The 16,942-nt window shown below is 46.2% G+C and overlaps 1 protein-coding gene across 1 annotated transcript in view; it reads left to right on the forward strand.

Annotated features, from left to right (window-relative positions):
• Positions 1-1,056: 1,056 nt before the first annotated feature.
• Positions 1,057-16,942, forward strand: part of PRDM1 (PR/SET domain 1) — a 21,449-nt gene continuing 5,563 nt past the window's right edge. The window contains exons 1-3 of the mRNA XM_009285065.2: positions 1,057-1,338; positions 8,404-8,523; positions 11,718-11,970. Coding sequence (XP_009283340.2) covers positions 1,057-1,338; positions 8,404-8,523; positions 11,718-11,970 — 655 coding nt within the window. The remainder of the gene's footprint in view (positions 1,339-8,403; positions 8,524-11,717; positions 11,971-16,942) is intronic.

Consider the following 16,942-nt stretch of genomic DNA (forward strand, 5'->3'; position numbering starts at 1 on the left):
GGGGCGCCGGGGGTCTGCTGTTAACCCGGAGTCGGTCAGCCCTTAACCTCTTCCTCGGAAGATGGTGCTCTTTCAGTCTTCGCGTTTCGTTTTTCCCGGAGGAGGGGTGCGAGTTTCACAGTAGCCGCGTATCCGAAAAGGAAAAATGAAGGGATTTTACTCCGGGCTTGAACGTCATTCGCAGCTACCGGCGTAGGCACAGATTTTGGTCCCTAATGAACCTTATGGAAAGAGCCCGACCTAGTACCTGTTTGGGGATAGGTTTGAATAGGCGGAGGGGCTGCAGGAGTTGATGGAATTGTCCTGCGAGGCTCCTGTCCAGTGCTTTGAGCTAGTAATTCTCAGAGGTAGCATCAAAATCAAAAGGGATAGAAGAACTTTTTTTAATTATTTATTTCCCCTGCTCCTTTTCTTTTTCGGGCCCCCGGGAACGTGTTGCAGTGCCTTGTGCAGGGCTGCTGCTGCTGCAGTGATGCTGGCAGGATGTCGGCTTTCTCAGCCTTCCATGCCAAAGGATAAGGGGACGTCAGGAGGAGGAAAGGGCAGGTTGTTTTGAAAGTTGTTTGTGTGTTGAAAGCTGGTGGGAAAGTTCAGGCTTCCCCATTTGGAAGAGGCAAGGCTGGGTTCCGCTCTTCCAACATGCGCTTTCCATTTTTAGCTTCATTCAGACGCAGACAGCAGCTCCTTTCCTCTTCCTCTCCTTGTTTGTGACACTTTTCTGAGGCAGCTTTTCCACAGGCGACTAAATGGTCTCACGGCCATGACCCCACGTTTTCTTCAGCATGGAATATTTTTTTGCTCTCTGAGGCATTAAGGAAAGGGTCTGAAAAAGGTAAAGCGGTTGTCAGCCTAGGGTTTTTTCCTCTTTGTTTTTGTTCCCTCCTCATTATTACCGAGGCTGGCGTTTTAAGGTGCTGCTTCAGTCAGAGCAGCTTCGTTTACACTGCTTTTTGGCTATTACTCAACTGTACCAACTGTCCTGCATACGCTTTTAAAGTGTCACAGACTACTGTATTAGTCATGCTGTCTCAACGGAAACCACAACACTGAAGGACAATGAGGATTAAAGGCTGTTTTCTTATTTTCCAGGCTGCTACACAGTGTAGCTCGGACGCTGTGAGTTTCAAGAATCTGGTGAAAGGGAGAGAGTGGACAATGAAAATGGACATGGAGGATGCTGACATGACTCTGTGGACAGAAGCCGATTTTGAAGAGAAGTGCACGTACATTGTAAATGATCACCCGTTGGATCCCAGTGCCGACGGAGGCACCCTAACTCAGGCAGAGGCTTCCTTGCCAAGGAACTTGACTTTCAAATACGCATCTAACTGCAAAGAGGTAAGCGGCGATGCTCTGGGGAAGGTTGGAGTCAGACAAGCCAAATCACAGCGCTTTGGAAAGTGTGTGCTCACCCTGGCTTCCATTCTTTAACACACACACACACACCATCAACAACAACAAATGCTGCCCACTGGCTTTTAAGATGGGACCCTAATAAGTCTTTTAAGAAACTGTGAGCTGGTCATTTGTCGTGTAATATTTTCACTGGAAATCACAGCCAGCCTGTACCTGAAACTGGTTCTGTACCAATTCGCAAACAGTTAAATTTTCACACAATTTGAACAGCATCTGAATAAGCATATTTAAACTGTGGGGTAGTTCTCTGTGCCAATTTCTAGGCTGCTGTTTGCCAGGACCATTCATTGCCTCTGGCTCAGAGATTAAAGTGTCTCTGTTGTCCAATAAATAGCTTTAAAAAAAGTAGAGAGGAAAAAACCCAAATTCCTGGAAATGTGTTTAATTATTTCTTTCTGTTTTCGCTTTGGTTATGAAATTGCTTTATTCTTTTTGTGAACTTGCCGTATTCCCAACTTCCTAAATTCTTAAAAACTCCGGCTTATCGGTTAAGGAAGTGATAGTAGAACTGTAGCAAGCTTGACAGAAGGGTGGCCGTAGCTTAAATTAACTTTTGTTTATCCGGGACAGTATCTTCACTGGTAGCTAGCTGTGCGAGTCTGTCCTATCCTTGTCCCTGGAGCGGGTACATTCTTTGTTGTTGGTTCAGAAGGGCTGGAAAGAAATGAGCCCGGATGAGCAATTTGGTTTTGTGTTTACTCCTTCATATAGAGTAGCTATTATAGCTAGGTGTGATGTTCGGCAGGGTAATAACCCAAGGGACAACCCTTCATTTCTCCTTGTGCTGAGACTTGTGGTGTAGCAGCTATTACCTGTGCTTCTACTTTGGCTAAACACACTGACCACAGAGCTGAAAAGAAGAGGTACACTCATCCATGCCTATCAAATATTTCCTTCCAAAGTAGGTACTTGTTTAATCCTGTGTACAGAAATAGGGCTAGACCCCCAGCTGGAGGGTATTGGCACCGTGGGATTTAGCTTGGCAGTGCGTAATACAGTGCCTAGTAGGTTTGGTAAGACGTTAAAGCTAAATTCTGTAAAATCACTCTTCTTTTCCCACCTGCCCTGCCCTGCCCTGTAGAACTTTGGCAGAGAAGGGACACACTCCAGAAAAAAAATGCGAAACCTTGTTTTGTGTTATGGCATTGTTAGGTAGGTCTTACTGTGGTGGGGAGGGGGGGGAGAGAACGCTGCGACTCCACTGTGTGATACGGGAGGATTTCTTGGTTGAAGGATGAGCTTGCAGTGCAACAGCTCGGGCAGATCCTCGGCAGCCGGCTGGTGACTGATTGGCTGGTCAGGCTGCTTGCTCTCTCTGCCCCCGTTTAGTCCTGCTGCCGCGGCAGGAGACGTCCAAGGAGCTTTCAAAATTCCCAGCGCTGTGTTTGGAAACACCGAGGTGTAATTTCCTTATGCTGTAGCTCAGGTCAGTGAATCAGGGTAGGAGGATTGCTGCCATCTCTGTATAAGAGGTGGGGGGAGAGAGAAGTCGTTGAAAGATTCTTGGTTCTTCCTTGTAAAATGTGACCCGTGCAGCTCCCTGCTAGTGGGAGTCTGAATATAGGACATCCTCCTTTTGTTCTCCAGAGTTCCCCCCGGTCTTTCATTTGCGCTGAATAGCACCTACCATAAGGAGCAATGGGAACTTTGGAACCCTGGCTCTTTCTAAGGTAGCTCTGAAAGAAAGGGCCGATCTGATCCTTTTTTTCCCCCCTTCAGTGAAAGCTACGGTCCTTTGAATATACGGACAGGTCGCTCGTTTGCTACTTGTCTGCAGGGTGAAAGAGTTGCAAATGGCGTAATCTGCTTGTGTTCTAGCAACTTTTGACGTGAAACATTATTTTTTTTCTGTCTGCCTTCCAAGTTCGATTTTGTTCAGTGGGGTCAGGACTGCGTTTGTGTTGCTCTTGCACGTCAATGTTTGTGGGGTCAGCGAGGGAGCCTGATTCTGGTTTTGACCTCATGGAAAACCACCGGAGTCCTGACAGCTCGATAGGGTGGGTTTTTTTCACTTGCGAAAGGATGAGGTAAGACTTTGGGGGTGCCTGCGTGCGTGTTTGCCAGTGGGTTTCAGATGTGAGCTGTCTTCATTGTTAACTTTGGGGAGAGCTGTGGCTTCATCTGGTTGAGAGTTTTAAATGCTGAGTCAGTTTATTGACAAAAACGTATATAATACATCGCTTGTGAAATGCTAATACTGTCATGATTAGATCATGAAATCCTAGTGCTGTCACAATTAGTATTGTATCTCCACTTGGAGTAGGAAAAGTACTGCGTGCCTGCTTAGGAGGGAGGAAGTACAACCGCTGCTGTTTGGGGAGGGTTGCTTTTTGTGTTTCTTTTCCTTGCATGCTTTGTGAAGCGAGTAGCTCCTCTTCAGAGGTTTATTGAATTTGCAAGGGAGTCCATGACACGTCATTCTCTTGTTTATTCTTGGATCTTGATCAGGGATTTTTCTGAAGGACACATTTTTCATTATGAGTTCACAGTATGTGTCAGCATTTTAAAAAATGAATTACTACTGCTCGTAACATTTTAGGCTGCTAGGTTTACATGAAGTCATTTATTTATTTCTATGCGTGAATTATTTATCCTTTCCTCCAGTTTTAGCAATTGACAAAAAATGATGAAAGGCAGTGCCAAAATCACGCTCTAGAAGGCCATATGTGAATAATCTTTTTCATGCAGACATTTAAAAACTTTTTTTTCAAAAATTTTTCTCTTTGGTCTCAGTCCTTAAAGCCCAACCAGCCCTTCTTGATATAAAGTGCCGGTTACTCTGCTGTCTTGAATATTACTAGTGCCTCATCCTCGTCTGTGAGCTTGACAGAGAGAAACATATCTCAGCAAACCCATTACTTGTTGCATTTCTCTGATAAGGCCGTTCCTTAGAGACAGATCCTGAATCAGTGATTTTGATGAAAGCAGTGATTTTGAGCTGTTACGAAGTGTGCCTCGCTGACCTCAGACACTTGCTCTCCCCTATTGCTTTTATTTTATTTCCTTTATATATGATCCCCGAGGAAGCGGTCTGAAAGCATTTTATTTCATGGCATCTCTTAGAAAACTGGTCACTGAACGAAGGGGTAAAATTATGCAGGTTTATGTAACTGCAGAACTAGGAGTTAAAAAAACCCCCAACAAACAGTGTTACTCCAGGACTCATGATGGCCTTCCCTATTTGCATTTGGAGAATACTGTTATTTCGCCGAAGCCAATAAGAGTTTGTTCGTGGTTTTGTTTGTTTTTTTTTTTCAAAGCAGTTTAGCGGTCCCATTGCAAAAAATCCTCCTCTTGCAGAGTTAACAGGGGTCGTTGTTTACTTCCAGTGCCCTCTCCCCAAGCAAAGATGTAGGAGTGTTGGTCTTTCAAAGCGCCTTTTAGTGTCAAACTTGGAACCGGAGCCCATCCGTCTCTTGTCCGGGGGCTGCGGGCAGGGCGGGGTGTGCTCTGCCACCCGGCCTCCTGACCGGGCCCGTATGCAGGTTTATGTAACTGCAGAACTAGGAGTTAAAAAAACCCCCAACAAACAGTGTTACTCCAGGACTCATGATGGCCTTCCCTATTTGCATTTGGAGAATACTGTTATTTCACCGAAGCCAATAAGAGTTTGTTCGTGGTTTTGTTTGGTTTTTTTTTTCAAAGCACAGTTTAGCGCCCATTGCAAAAAATCCTCCTCTTGCAGAGTTAACAGGGGTCGTTGTTTACTTCCAGTGCCCTCTCCCCAAGCAAAGATGTAGGAGTGTTGGTCTTTCAAAGCGCCTTTTAGTGTCAAACTTGGAACCGGAGCCCATCCGTCTCTTGTCCGGGGGCTGCGGGCAGGGCGGGGTGTGCTGGGCCACCCGGCCTCCTGACCGGGCCCGGCGAGCTCCAGGCGTGCCCGTACCCGCCGCCCTGCTCCCGGCTCCCGGCCCCCGGCGCCGCATTAGGACCCTGGGCCGGGCTCTCCCCGCCAGCCCGGCTGGGCGCCGCCGCTGCAGCGCCTCCAGGTTGCAGCTGTCTCCCGCTCGCCAGCCGGCGCCTCTCGGCGCATCCCGTCCCGCTCTGACCGAGGGGAGAGCGGCTTAGCTCAGCCCGGCCTCGGCAGGAGCCACAGCTGCCCGCAGCCCCGGGAACCGGCCTTGCGGCTTCAGGCTAACATTTGGCTTCATCTTCGTGCTAGAAATGCAGTTTTACTGAAAGATAAAATGTGGTAGCGGCCTGCTTGCATGAGTGTTGGAAGTTGGAGCTTTGAAGGGAGAGGGGGTGAGTGTCTGTAGAGAGGAAATTGTTCTGAAAATAGCACGTTGCTTCCTTACGGCATGGTTTAGACACAGAAGGCTGCACAAGGGCAGTAGGCTTTTATTTGTAGGGAGTGAGCTCAGGTCATGCTCCCCTGTGGTTCCCTGCCACGAGGCTGTTTAGGAAGGTCTCATCGCCGAGAGGCAGCAATGTGCTGAAGGACACCTGGTGGACGCAAGTCTGAAATGCCTCTCCGCGACAGCTTTTCGGCAGCCTGGAGACGGTTTCCCCTCACTCTGGACGTGGAGTTCCTTCACTGTTTTGCCTACGAGCCCTCGGCAGCTCTGTACTTCGTGGCTTCTTGTTAAACTGCCCCCCCTTTTGGCTGTGGCAGGGGGGGCTTCTGGCAGCCTGGAGCCAGCCTGTCCGGGCACTGCCGGCATCCCTCTCCTGGAGGGTACCTCTTCTTGACCACAGCAGCTGAGCTTGTGGGGGCACAACGGAGGCCAAGAATTGCTGACCAGAAAGCCACCCTCGGTTAAAAGTCGTCTGGACAGCTTTAGTCTGGTTTAGCAAAACTTCAGTGTTGGCACACACGGATGTGCAGAACATCCTCTGCCAAAATAACCTTCTGATGGGTACAGGGTGAGAAATCATCTTCGTCTTCAGCTGCGCTGGGGGAGAAGTAAACACTGCATGTAAGGTGGATATCAAAAAGTATCTGCTGTGTCAGAGACACCAGTTCAGTGAGTGTTTCAAGTTGACTAGTTCAAGGAGTGATTTCTAGAGATTCTGAGAATTTCATTAAAGTCATTTTAATTAAGGCCAAGATATTTTAAAACCATGAAAAAACTCGAGCTGCCATGCAGTAAAACTGGTAGGGTCTGCTGTAGCTTGGTTGTGAACTTTTCTTGAGAGGGCAGATGGATGTAAATGAAGATATATGGGGAAGATGAGAAGAACATCTGCCTTTTTCAGCTCTTTATGAGAAATGTACAAGCAAGACAAAAATAAAACTGAGCCACTGAGCTTGTTTCAGCTTGTGGTAGGTGTAGGAAAATTTCTGGAAGTCCCTTTTCTGTCTCTTCAGTCCAGATGCACAGATCAATGGAGCATTTAACTACCTCTACTGTTGACATTTAATTTTTTTTGTAATGTGCTGAAACACATGTTGAAACGCAGACAAGCGCAAACAGCTACCATGTACACCCGGCAATCTGTTTCCAGGTGGATTACCTCCTTGATTCCATGGCTGTTACTTTTCCCCTTTATTATGACATTTAACATGAAATTATGCTAGGCATTAGTTGTTTACTGGGATTTTTAATCTTGACCAATACACAGGCAAGCATTTCTCTGTCTGTCTCTCTCCCTCTCTCACACCAAGGGTGATACAACAGAAGAAAATGTAGCATGAGAAAATCACAAGGCTTAGCTAATTTGTGAGGTGCTGTCTACAGTCCATGGTTTTTCCGTCCTTTGCTGCGAAGGACTGTTACGAAGAAAATGAAATGCTCACTGAAGTGAGCTATCTGCAGGGTCTGATGAGTGCTAATCTGCTTTGGTAGGAACGTTGATTCCTTGCGGGGTACAGACAGCAGTAATCCCAACTCTCAGTGTTCGTCAGCCACTTCTGCTGTTCCTGTCTTGTTCTGAAATCCTGGCAAGCAAAAAGACAACTGGCAAGATGTGTGAAAGGGATACGATTAATACATTTTGCCATGAAAATTTGGTTATAATACCAAATTAATGGGCTTTTTACATTCCTTTTTTCCACTATCTGAGCAGCAGGATCAATCTTGCAAAGGCTTGGGGTTTTTGGTTTACAAAATTGTTGGTTTTCTAATGTTGTTTGGATACGTTAAATTTAAGAAGATTGGTGAGGAACAGAGAGAGACAAAACCAATAACTCAGCAGTGTTTTGCAAAGGGTTACTCCAAGGCACGTTCTTCTGAATAATGATGAATTGCTTCCTGATTTGTGGTCAGTGACTTTTTTGGGTATAATTACTGTCAAGAAGGAAGCTGAACAACTAGAGTACATTTCTTAGACCTAGCATAGTGGAGCATTTTCATCAAAACCCTTACGCCTTTTTGACCAAACCCACTTGAGATATGTTACCGGAACTGCTGCCTCCTTTATATAAAAGAGGGTGATCTGTGAGTACGTGTCCCAAAGCCATTTCATATTCTGTTTTGTATGCCACTGTATGCTGGTGAGAGAATTGTAGGTCGTCTTTTTTTTTTTTGTTCTCCTTTTAGCTATCAGGACGGCTATAGAGCGAAGAAGGTGGGGTTAGGGGGGAGGTTTCATTTTGATCTGGAGGAGCAGTCATTCCAGTTCCTAACTTATTAGAAAAGTGAGCTCTGTAGCAGTGAGGTGATTGATAGCTGTAGAATAGTTTTGTTTGCTGGAACTAGACTTTTGGGGGTGCCTTTGATAGGAGAAATAACTTCTGAAGATATTTGACAGTCTCTGTACATTTCGCTTACTGTTTCTTCTTGTAAATGTATTTCCACAAAACACGTTTTTCAGGTGGTGTTCATCTTTGGCTTCCACGTGTCTCGGTAAGATGCTAGTACCTAACAAAGCTGGTCGTACCATATCCAACACGATTGTTAATTTATTTCTGTTTTGCTGAGCTGTCACTAAAAATTTCTTGCATCGGTTGCTTTACCTTGTTAAATTTGGGAGACAAGGGAGAGGAAGGAGGACTTTTCGATTTTCTACTGGTGATGGACTGATCCTGTGCTGCTCTTCTTGTAGGTCACTGGAGTTATAAGCAAAGAGTACATCCCAAAAGGAACGCGCTTTGGACCCCTGGTAGGAGAGATCTATACCAGCGATACGGTTCCCAAGAATGCGAACAGAAAATACTTTTGGCGGGTAAGCAGGAAAAAACAGCACCATGTTGTTGCAGTAAGCAGATCACTAAATGAGTACAGCTGAGAAGCTGGGTCACTTCCTGCTTCAGACCTGTGTGAATGCAGGGGGCAACTTCTGTACGCTGCCAGGCACGAACAGAGCCAGTGGGGTGAACTAAGCCGAGTAAAAGCCTGGCTGTCTTGGACGTAGGGACTGCGTGGGTGGAGAGAGCAGGGGAGATGCACAGCCCTTCCCGGCTCTGTCTTCTGAAACGTATTGGTGCTTGATTGTGTAAAGACGTAGTTCTGCTGCTTGCTGTAGGGGCCGGTTATTTTGCATTTCTTCACAGCGGAAAGTCATTCTTGTTTATGCAAATGTCACATATCCTTGATTTTTCCAGCTATGAAGAAGCTGTGAAAGTACTGCATCATCTTTTACTCTGGAATTATGATACATTTTGTGACATTTTTCCCTGGGTTTTGAATAGAACTGCTATAACACAGTGGTGGTGGTGGTCTTCAGTGTATATTATTCAAGTCGTAAGCTTTTCTAGTCCACGTCAGAAAGTGTTCAAAGAGCAGCCTACAGATCTTAGCAAAGAGAAAAATCCATTAATGGCAGACAAACACTAGAGGTGATGCCTAATTTGTACTCTGTAGTATAAGCTGGAAGGGAGCACCAGCCAATTTGTTTTGGCTTGGGAAGTCTGTGCTGGGGAATATGCTTCCAGTTTATCAGTTGACATAATCCTCAGTCTCCTTTACAGACCCATTATTAATTGTTAGAGAACATTCCTTCAGCCCCATCTCCTTCCATGGATTTGTTTTGCTGCCTTCTAGCCATTTAGGTTGTGTCTAAGTCAGTGGATTTGGGAGTATATCCAAGCCTCTGTGCCCAGGTGCCTGCCTGCCTTAGTAATATCCCGACCTCATATCCAGGTGAAACCCAGGGCAAGCACCAGCGTTCCCCACACCCCTTTCTTCCTACCTAATTGCATCATTTTGGTTTTCTCAGATCGTCTTTGTGCAATGTAATACAGCATTGCACAGGCAGTTATTTGCATGAGTGTTTTTACAAAGCAGGAGACTGTTTTCACATCCATAAGGCTACAGAATGTTTCTTTTAGCCAAATTTTTCGGGAGCTTGCGTCCAGCATAGGAAGAGAGTGGTATGCTGGCCCTAGCCCTGGCAGTTGCTAATAAGATGGCAAACATTGGGAAGAGGGGCTGCTAACCATCTTGCAGGACTTCATTCATATATTGCAGCAAGAAAGATGACATCATTCTCATGATGTGATTTTAAGCCTTAATACGGAGGGATCCTCGGAAATAATATCCTAGGAGCCATCTAAGCATCGTTAAATTCTCTGTTATAATCTCTTGATTCGTTCAAGACACACTGCTGCACCGAAAATGAATTCCTTCCTAGGGGTCTGAAACAGGCTTGCATATGCAAAGGAAATTGTGGGAGATAACTTCCCACATGTTATTAAAGGCATCCTGGGCTTGCTGGCAGGAGCGGGAACATCTGCTGTGCGCGCGGGGGGACGCTGCCTGCGCCTTGCCCGCACGAGGGGAGCGGGGCCGCCTGGGGCCGACGTCATTTCTGGGAACCGTGCCGTGACTCAGCACATCTGGTCTCGCCTTCCTCAGAATAGGTGGGAGCCCGGTGGGGCGCCTTCGCCCCAGAGCAGAGCACAGTGACCAGCAGCATCCGTGGCCCTGCTGTGGGAGCTGTGGAGGGCCGGTTTGGGAAGCGGCGGCGGGCGGCGAGCGCCAGAGCCCCGCGTTCCTGGAAGTTTGCGAGCCGGGGTGAGCAGAGAAACCTGAACGCTCCTCTTGATGCAGCACAACTCGCCCGGCTCCCTTCCATTTTCTCATAACAAACACACCGCAAAATCTCTCGCAAGCTGCTTTGATGAGGCCACATGTATTTCCCCCTTCTCAGTTTACAGGAAGTTACTCTTAAAGAAAGTGATTCTGGTGTTTACGGCCCGCATTAAAGGGCCAGGCTGCCTCCCCCCTCTCCACCGCTGCCTCCTCCCTCTCCACCAGCGGCTCTTTCGGGGAGAAGAGGAGAGGTCCCGGCCGGCCAGTGGGCACTCACAGGGAGTGCTGCTCGGCCAGGTAGGTGCGAAAGACAGTGGTGTGAACCCAAAGGCAGAAACACGCCGTGGAGTGTTTTCCCCCTGAGATAAGCTCTATCTCCCCTTCAGAAAGGCATTTCCTGCTCAGCGAGGTGCGTCGCTGGTGCACGCTACTCCCGCTTCAAGGTCTGGCTTTTGCCCGGTCATCTGTTTTGTGAAACCCAGGAACCCCATTTCATCCAGCACGGAGCTAGTTCCCCCTGAGAGTAGGGGATATGTCTTTAACAAATGTGTCTCCTGGATTTTTCTTGTTTGTTTTTTTTTAAATAATTCTCTTATTCTTACCACATTAAGAAACAGTAGCTTCTCTCAGTGATTGGGACTTCTTTCCCCCCAAGCCACTGAGCAGTTTTTAGATTCATGTTTTCTTTCCCCTCTGCGGACAAGCCAGAACATGTCCCTCGATAGGAAAAGTGACTTCTCATCGGCTGGCCCCTCTCCAGGTCTTCGTTAAGTTATGGCAGGTGAAGTTCATCTTTGCCTTGCCCAGCCTTTCTACAAAAGGGCTACAGTCCAACTATGAGCAAGTGTTGCTTTAGGACTCTGGGGGAGTGGAGGATGTTTGCATAGTTTAAACCTTTGGGCGGAGGTGGTAGGAAACTGCAAGTACAGAGGCCATAGAAAAAGGCGAGAAAGACTCTGACGTAGCACAGCCAGTCAGTCATACACAGGTGACTCAAAGCATTAATGCAAGCATGCACTCAGACCTGCAGTCATTAGCATCACCCACTTGTTGATCATAGCACCAGGAAAAGGACTCTAAGGTAGACTGTTCACGCAGGGAGAGTACTCTGCGTTCCAGATTTTGTCCATACTAGCAGAGCCACAGAGGCTAAGCAGAAATGGAAAAGGTGACTGTGCACTTACCTTTGAATAAGGATCTCTTTTCTTAACGCAGAGGATATCATAGTTGGAAAGGGGGGGACCCAGCTTGAGTTCTTACTTCAGTAATATCATCTCTTTTTTTTAAAAAAAAAAGGCAGCTTATCATTTTTCCCCTCTGGACTCTGTGCGCATGTGTTGTGTATTGTGCGTGTATATATTCATAGGCACTTCCTCTCTATTCCAGATCTATTCAAGTGGTGAGCTTCACCACTTCATTGACGGATTTAACGAGGACAAGAGCAACTGGATGCGTTATGTAAACCCTGGCTACTCCGTTCAGGAACAGAACTTGGCTGCTTGTCAGAATGGAATGAACATCTACTTCTACACCATCAAACCCATCCCTGCCAACCAAGAGCTGCTTGTGTGGTATTGCAGAGACTTTGCAGAGAGGCTGCACTATCCCTCCTCCAGAGAGCTGACAATGATGAACCTCAGTAAGTGGATTACAGTATAAACAAGGAATGCTAGTAATGTCCCTTCTGCCTATGTGATCTAATAATAAGTTGTATAATTACACAGCTGCATCATCTGTTGTGTCACAGTAAGTAGCTCGGAGTAGAAAAGGGGAATTAAAAGACCCAACACAACAGAATGAGTTCCCTGTGCCCGTTCAAATGTAAACAGATTATAAAAAATCTGAACAGTTACTGGTTTACAATCTGAGTCTTATCTGATGAAATTCTGGACAAACAACCTGAATATATCCTCTGCCTTCAGAACCATAGATGTTGGTTCGCTCTCAGACTTTGCAAGTCCAAATCTTGTAGTGCGTTAAGCGAAAGTCTGCTTTGACAGCATATACTAAAGGCTGTCCAGTCACGCTCCCAAAGGGCTGCCCCCGTTGTACAAGGAAGTGGCCATATGCCATGACTCTGTCTAAGTGCCTGACAAAATATACGTTGACTGCATAATGCTCTTTGAGCCTTGCATCAACACTTACTTATGGGAGCAAACCTCCCGTGGTCTTCTCATCTGGTTACTTGTTTTTTAAGCTCGGTCTATTCTGTCCCCGTTTCTTGGCTGTATATCGCAGCTTTCCTTTTCTGTTCAAAAATAATAGCACTCGTAGCGGGGGAAGAGGTATTTCCAGGAGTTTATCTCTGTGTTCCTCTGTGGTTTGTGACCATTTCCAGCCTCAGCGCTTTACTCATAGCTTAATCACTGCCTAGCACCTCACCCAGAGCCCCTTGAAGAGAGGGAGAGATTCTTGCTGACTTCTCATTCGACTCTTAGGCTGCCCTCCCTCCTGCTAGCTGCTCTGAGATAGAGCAGAACATTCTTTTGTCCTTCTCCCAGTGCCTACGCTGAAATTTGAAGGAAAAACTGCAAGCAGGTTTTTTTATAAAAAGGACTATTTGCTGTTATTTGGCAACAAATAATGGGTTATAAAATATCAGTGTTACTTTGGGGATCATTAGAGCGAAAATGTAACCCCTTATCATGAAAATGATGTCACACATTCAGATTAATCAAAAGTACATCTATCCTCCATGGATGTCGTCCTTTCACCAGTTTTTGGTCTTCCCCTATTAAATGTAACAAATTATAGAAGAAAATTTGCTTTCTCCTAATGGCAGAGGGAAGGGAGGGAGGGGGATGTCCTATGCTGCTATATTCCCTATTTAAAAAAATCCTCACTGATTCTGTCATCTTTGCACATATGTCATTTCACCACTCGCTGTGCAGTTTTATTTCCTGATACGATGAACTGTTGGCTTTTCAGTGGGAGCTGCAGGTGGGACCAGACAACAGCATTAAGGGTTCCTGTGGATGAGGAGTTTGCAAAGATCCAGCCAGACACATTTGGCCACTAGCTGGGAGGATACACAAATGCAGCCTCAGTTTCCTGCATCTGCTGGCATCTCGGGTTGCCTTGCAGAAGTAGCGAGGAATGTATTTGTAAAGTGTCAACTAATAACCTGGTTACTCTTAGTCAGGTCAAAACTGGGGGTGTCTGGACATGTGCAGAATAATCCGTTTTAGTAAAAGTAGGCTCAATACGTGGACTTAAAGAGACGGGATCTTGAGCAACAATTGTGTAGTTCAGCCTTAACATTTGAAAGAGCAATCTTTCCAGATGCTGAGATCGAAATATCCCTTCTTCTTTTTAAAGATAATTCTGTTTAAACCATTTAGAAATTTTATGTTAGTCCCCTCCACCTAAAGAAAATAGCAGTTCAGAAAAATGAGAAAAAGTTCTCACTTTTTTTATCTTTTCCCCTCATCTTTGTGACAAACACATTCAAGCCTAAGGCCTGCAGTTAGGCCAGAAACCCTAGAGGTACCGTAAGGATTGAGGTTTTCTAAAGTTTTGGTGCCCTTTCTTGAAAAGTATGGGAAAAAAATCCAGAGGTTTCTCAAAGATGCTTATTTGCTGAAGGTGCTGTAGCAACAGTGCGAGCAGGGATGGTTTTTACAGTGTTAGTACTGGAACCAGATGAGTTTAAAGTGAATGTCAGCACCGTTCAGTTTTCTTCTTCCCCTTCCTCCCAGGCCACTTCTTCTGGTTAAATCTAAAATTAGTGAATATCCCGCTGCCTCTCCAGCCTCTCTCTCTAGCGCAGGCCTGCCAAGGTGCCCTCACACTGCGTTCACCTGTGAATAAAGTGCAGAAGGCTTGTCCCCAGGTAGCTAGCATCCTGTGCCTGCTGCAGACGTGGGGCTTTGCCCCATCAAGACATCTTAACACAGTCTTGCTTGGGGGACCCCCCCCCCACTGGTCACCTCCTTCACCTGCTGCTAGAAAGTCAGAGCCCCTCCAGCCAAATGGATCACTAATAATAAGGACCCCCCCCCACTGGTCACCTCCTTCACCTGCTAGAAAGTCAGGAAAGCCCCTCCAGCCAAATGGATCACTAATAATTCGGTGTTTGAAGTGGCACGGCTTCCCTCAGAGGAGCAGGCGAGCATCGCCGCCTCTCCCAGCTCCTGGCTGCTGGTTTTGGCACCCTCTGAGGAAGAGGGAGGGAAAGTAGGGGTCCAGGACCCACCGCAGGCTGAAGTCAGGGCTCCCTCGTGCTGGGACATGCACCCGAGCGAGTGTGGGGCAGCAGCACCGCCAGCCCACAGCCACGATGTGTTGCGCCCAGCTCCCTCCCTCCACCGTGTCTTGGGTGTGCAGAGCATGCCAGTGCCCGCGGGAGTCTTTGGAAGAGCCGTGCCTTGGCTGGTTGCCCGGCCCAGCACAGGAGAGGCCGCCTGGGACACACACCTACGGAGAGCTTCCAGTGTGGCCTCAGTCTTGCCAACTTAAAATATAGGCAGCTGCTTTAGGTGCCTCAGGGGTTTGGGGATCACGGTCTTGAAGCTCAGCACCTCAGTTCCTCTTTAAGCACCCGCGCGGGATGGGCCTCAGCGGAAAAATGTATCAGAGAATTTCTCTGGCTTTATTTCCTGTAATTAGTGGCCTCAAAAATGAGAGAACCACCACTTTAGAGCATAAATATATTTACACATCCATGTATAACATCTACTTGCCTCTGTAACAGCAAACTTTCAAATTAAAGGTAACTTCTCCAGCGTTCGTTCATTTGTGCCGTAGAAGGAAAGCATCCAGATTCAAGACAGCAATTAGGCACGTACTTAGTTATGGGTTTAACCCTGTCCTCTGTGTTTTCTTGAATTGAGGCCTTTGACCCAGTCCTTCAGACGCTGAAGCACACACCTACCTTCACGGCCATGATTAGCTCCGAGTGGAGCTACATAACTTCGAGTGGATGAAGTGCCTGCATGGAGTTGCACAATAGTGTTAGAGACAAGACTCTGCGTTATCCCAGCAGCGGACATCCAGTCTCTTTTCAAACTATCCCCTTCTCCTTCCTGCCTGTTTTGAGGCCACTGATGGTGTTTTCTATCAAGATTTGAGATACGTCACCTTCAGATGGTGCCGTTGTCCAGTAAATGGTTTTAAGTGCGATGGCACAAGATGTCTGTATTCTGCTGGCCAAAAAAATCAATTTTCGGTAGTTTGTTAAATGTGCTTAACCTCATTCAACTGGGCCTTCAGATTGTCTTTTAGTCTGTAATATTTTATGTTTGGACTAGCAAACAGACCGAGGAAACTTGCTTCGGGGGTCCCACATAGTTTAGCGTTTCATTCCTACCTCATCATAGGAGGATTATTTTGGGATGGAGGGTGGAGAGGATAAGTGGTTTTGTTTTTTTTTTTAAATATTAAAAAATCCCCAAACAATTGCACTGACTCAGGACATGACTATTTGATAATAATGTTCGTGTACTGCAATCATACGATGCAACTTCCTGTTGCTCATGTCCATGTTTGTCTCCTCAGTCAAGTACGGGCAGGTGACATCTTTTGGTCAAGCTTCAGAAGAAAAGTTTGAGTTGGGGGGAAGACAATTTGCATATTTACAAAACATTTGGCAATCTTTTTGTTTCATTAACAGCTTTAACGAGGTATTATTTAAAATCTTTCAGATTCTATGAAGATTAACTTTTTAATGCTGTTTCTCAAATGTAATTTATTCTTTTCTTCTTCCTGCTGGCCCTGACACGCTGGCCGTTAGCTAAGCCCTGCCGCTCGCTTTCCCTTTTGTTTATGGCCAGTTTCACTTTCTGGTTTTGAAGCTTTTCTGTTTGGGTTGAGAGGAAACATCTGCACTTGCTTAAAAAAATGCCTCCTGGAATCTTCAAAAGGGCTCAGGAAAATGATTTTGAAATGATATGAAAGGTTGTCTTCACAAAACCAGAATTTGGGGGCTAAAGTTGACTTAATATTGAGGATTATTTGAAGGCTCCCTTAAAGACCTTCTCTAAGCAAAATGTTTTCAAAGGCATGTCACCCTGCCTTGGACACATTTAGAAAACAGATGATCAAATTATATACTTCTAAATGTTGGTCTCCGTTCTCATTTTGAGTGGAAGCACTCTTTGTTTTGCCCGCTTCACAACTTCGAGGTTCTCTTTCTACTAGCAAAAGAGGTGCTTAATTTAGATCGAAAATGTGAATCGGCATAATTAAGCTCCACCACTCGAAGTGTTCAGTACCATCTCACTCCTGAAATTACTATTGAAATTACTGTCTGCCTACAACCGTTTTTCAAGTTTTTAGAAAAAACAGATCATTGTTTTTATGAAGTCTTTCTCAGGCTACAGCTCGGAGCCCAAGAAATGAGAGCAAAGCCTACGGCTGTGCAGCAGTCTGTAGCTGGAACACCCACATTGGAGTGACTTCAGGCAGCCCCTCCGCTCAAGTTTTATTAATACTTAAAAGTAACAGGAGTTTTGTCCCTTTTCCTCTTGCACGCAATCACTAATCTCAGATCTGAACAAATAATCTGTTGACCTCGGTGAGAGGTGGATCAGGCTCCTAAAGAGGCACGTCTGGGTTTTTTTCTTTGGTTCCCCCCCCCCCCCCCCCCATATGGTTCTGTAGCGCGCCTGGCC

The sequence above is a fragment of the Aptenodytes forsteri genome, unplaced genomic scaffold (assembly GCF_000699145.1).
Source record: "Aptenodytes forsteri isolate BGI_AS27 unplaced genomic scaffold, ASM69914v1 Scaffold171, whole genome shotgun sequence".
Classification (NCBI taxonomy): domain Eukaryota; kingdom Metazoa; phylum Chordata; class Aves; order Sphenisciformes; family Spheniscidae; genus Aptenodytes; species Aptenodytes forsteri.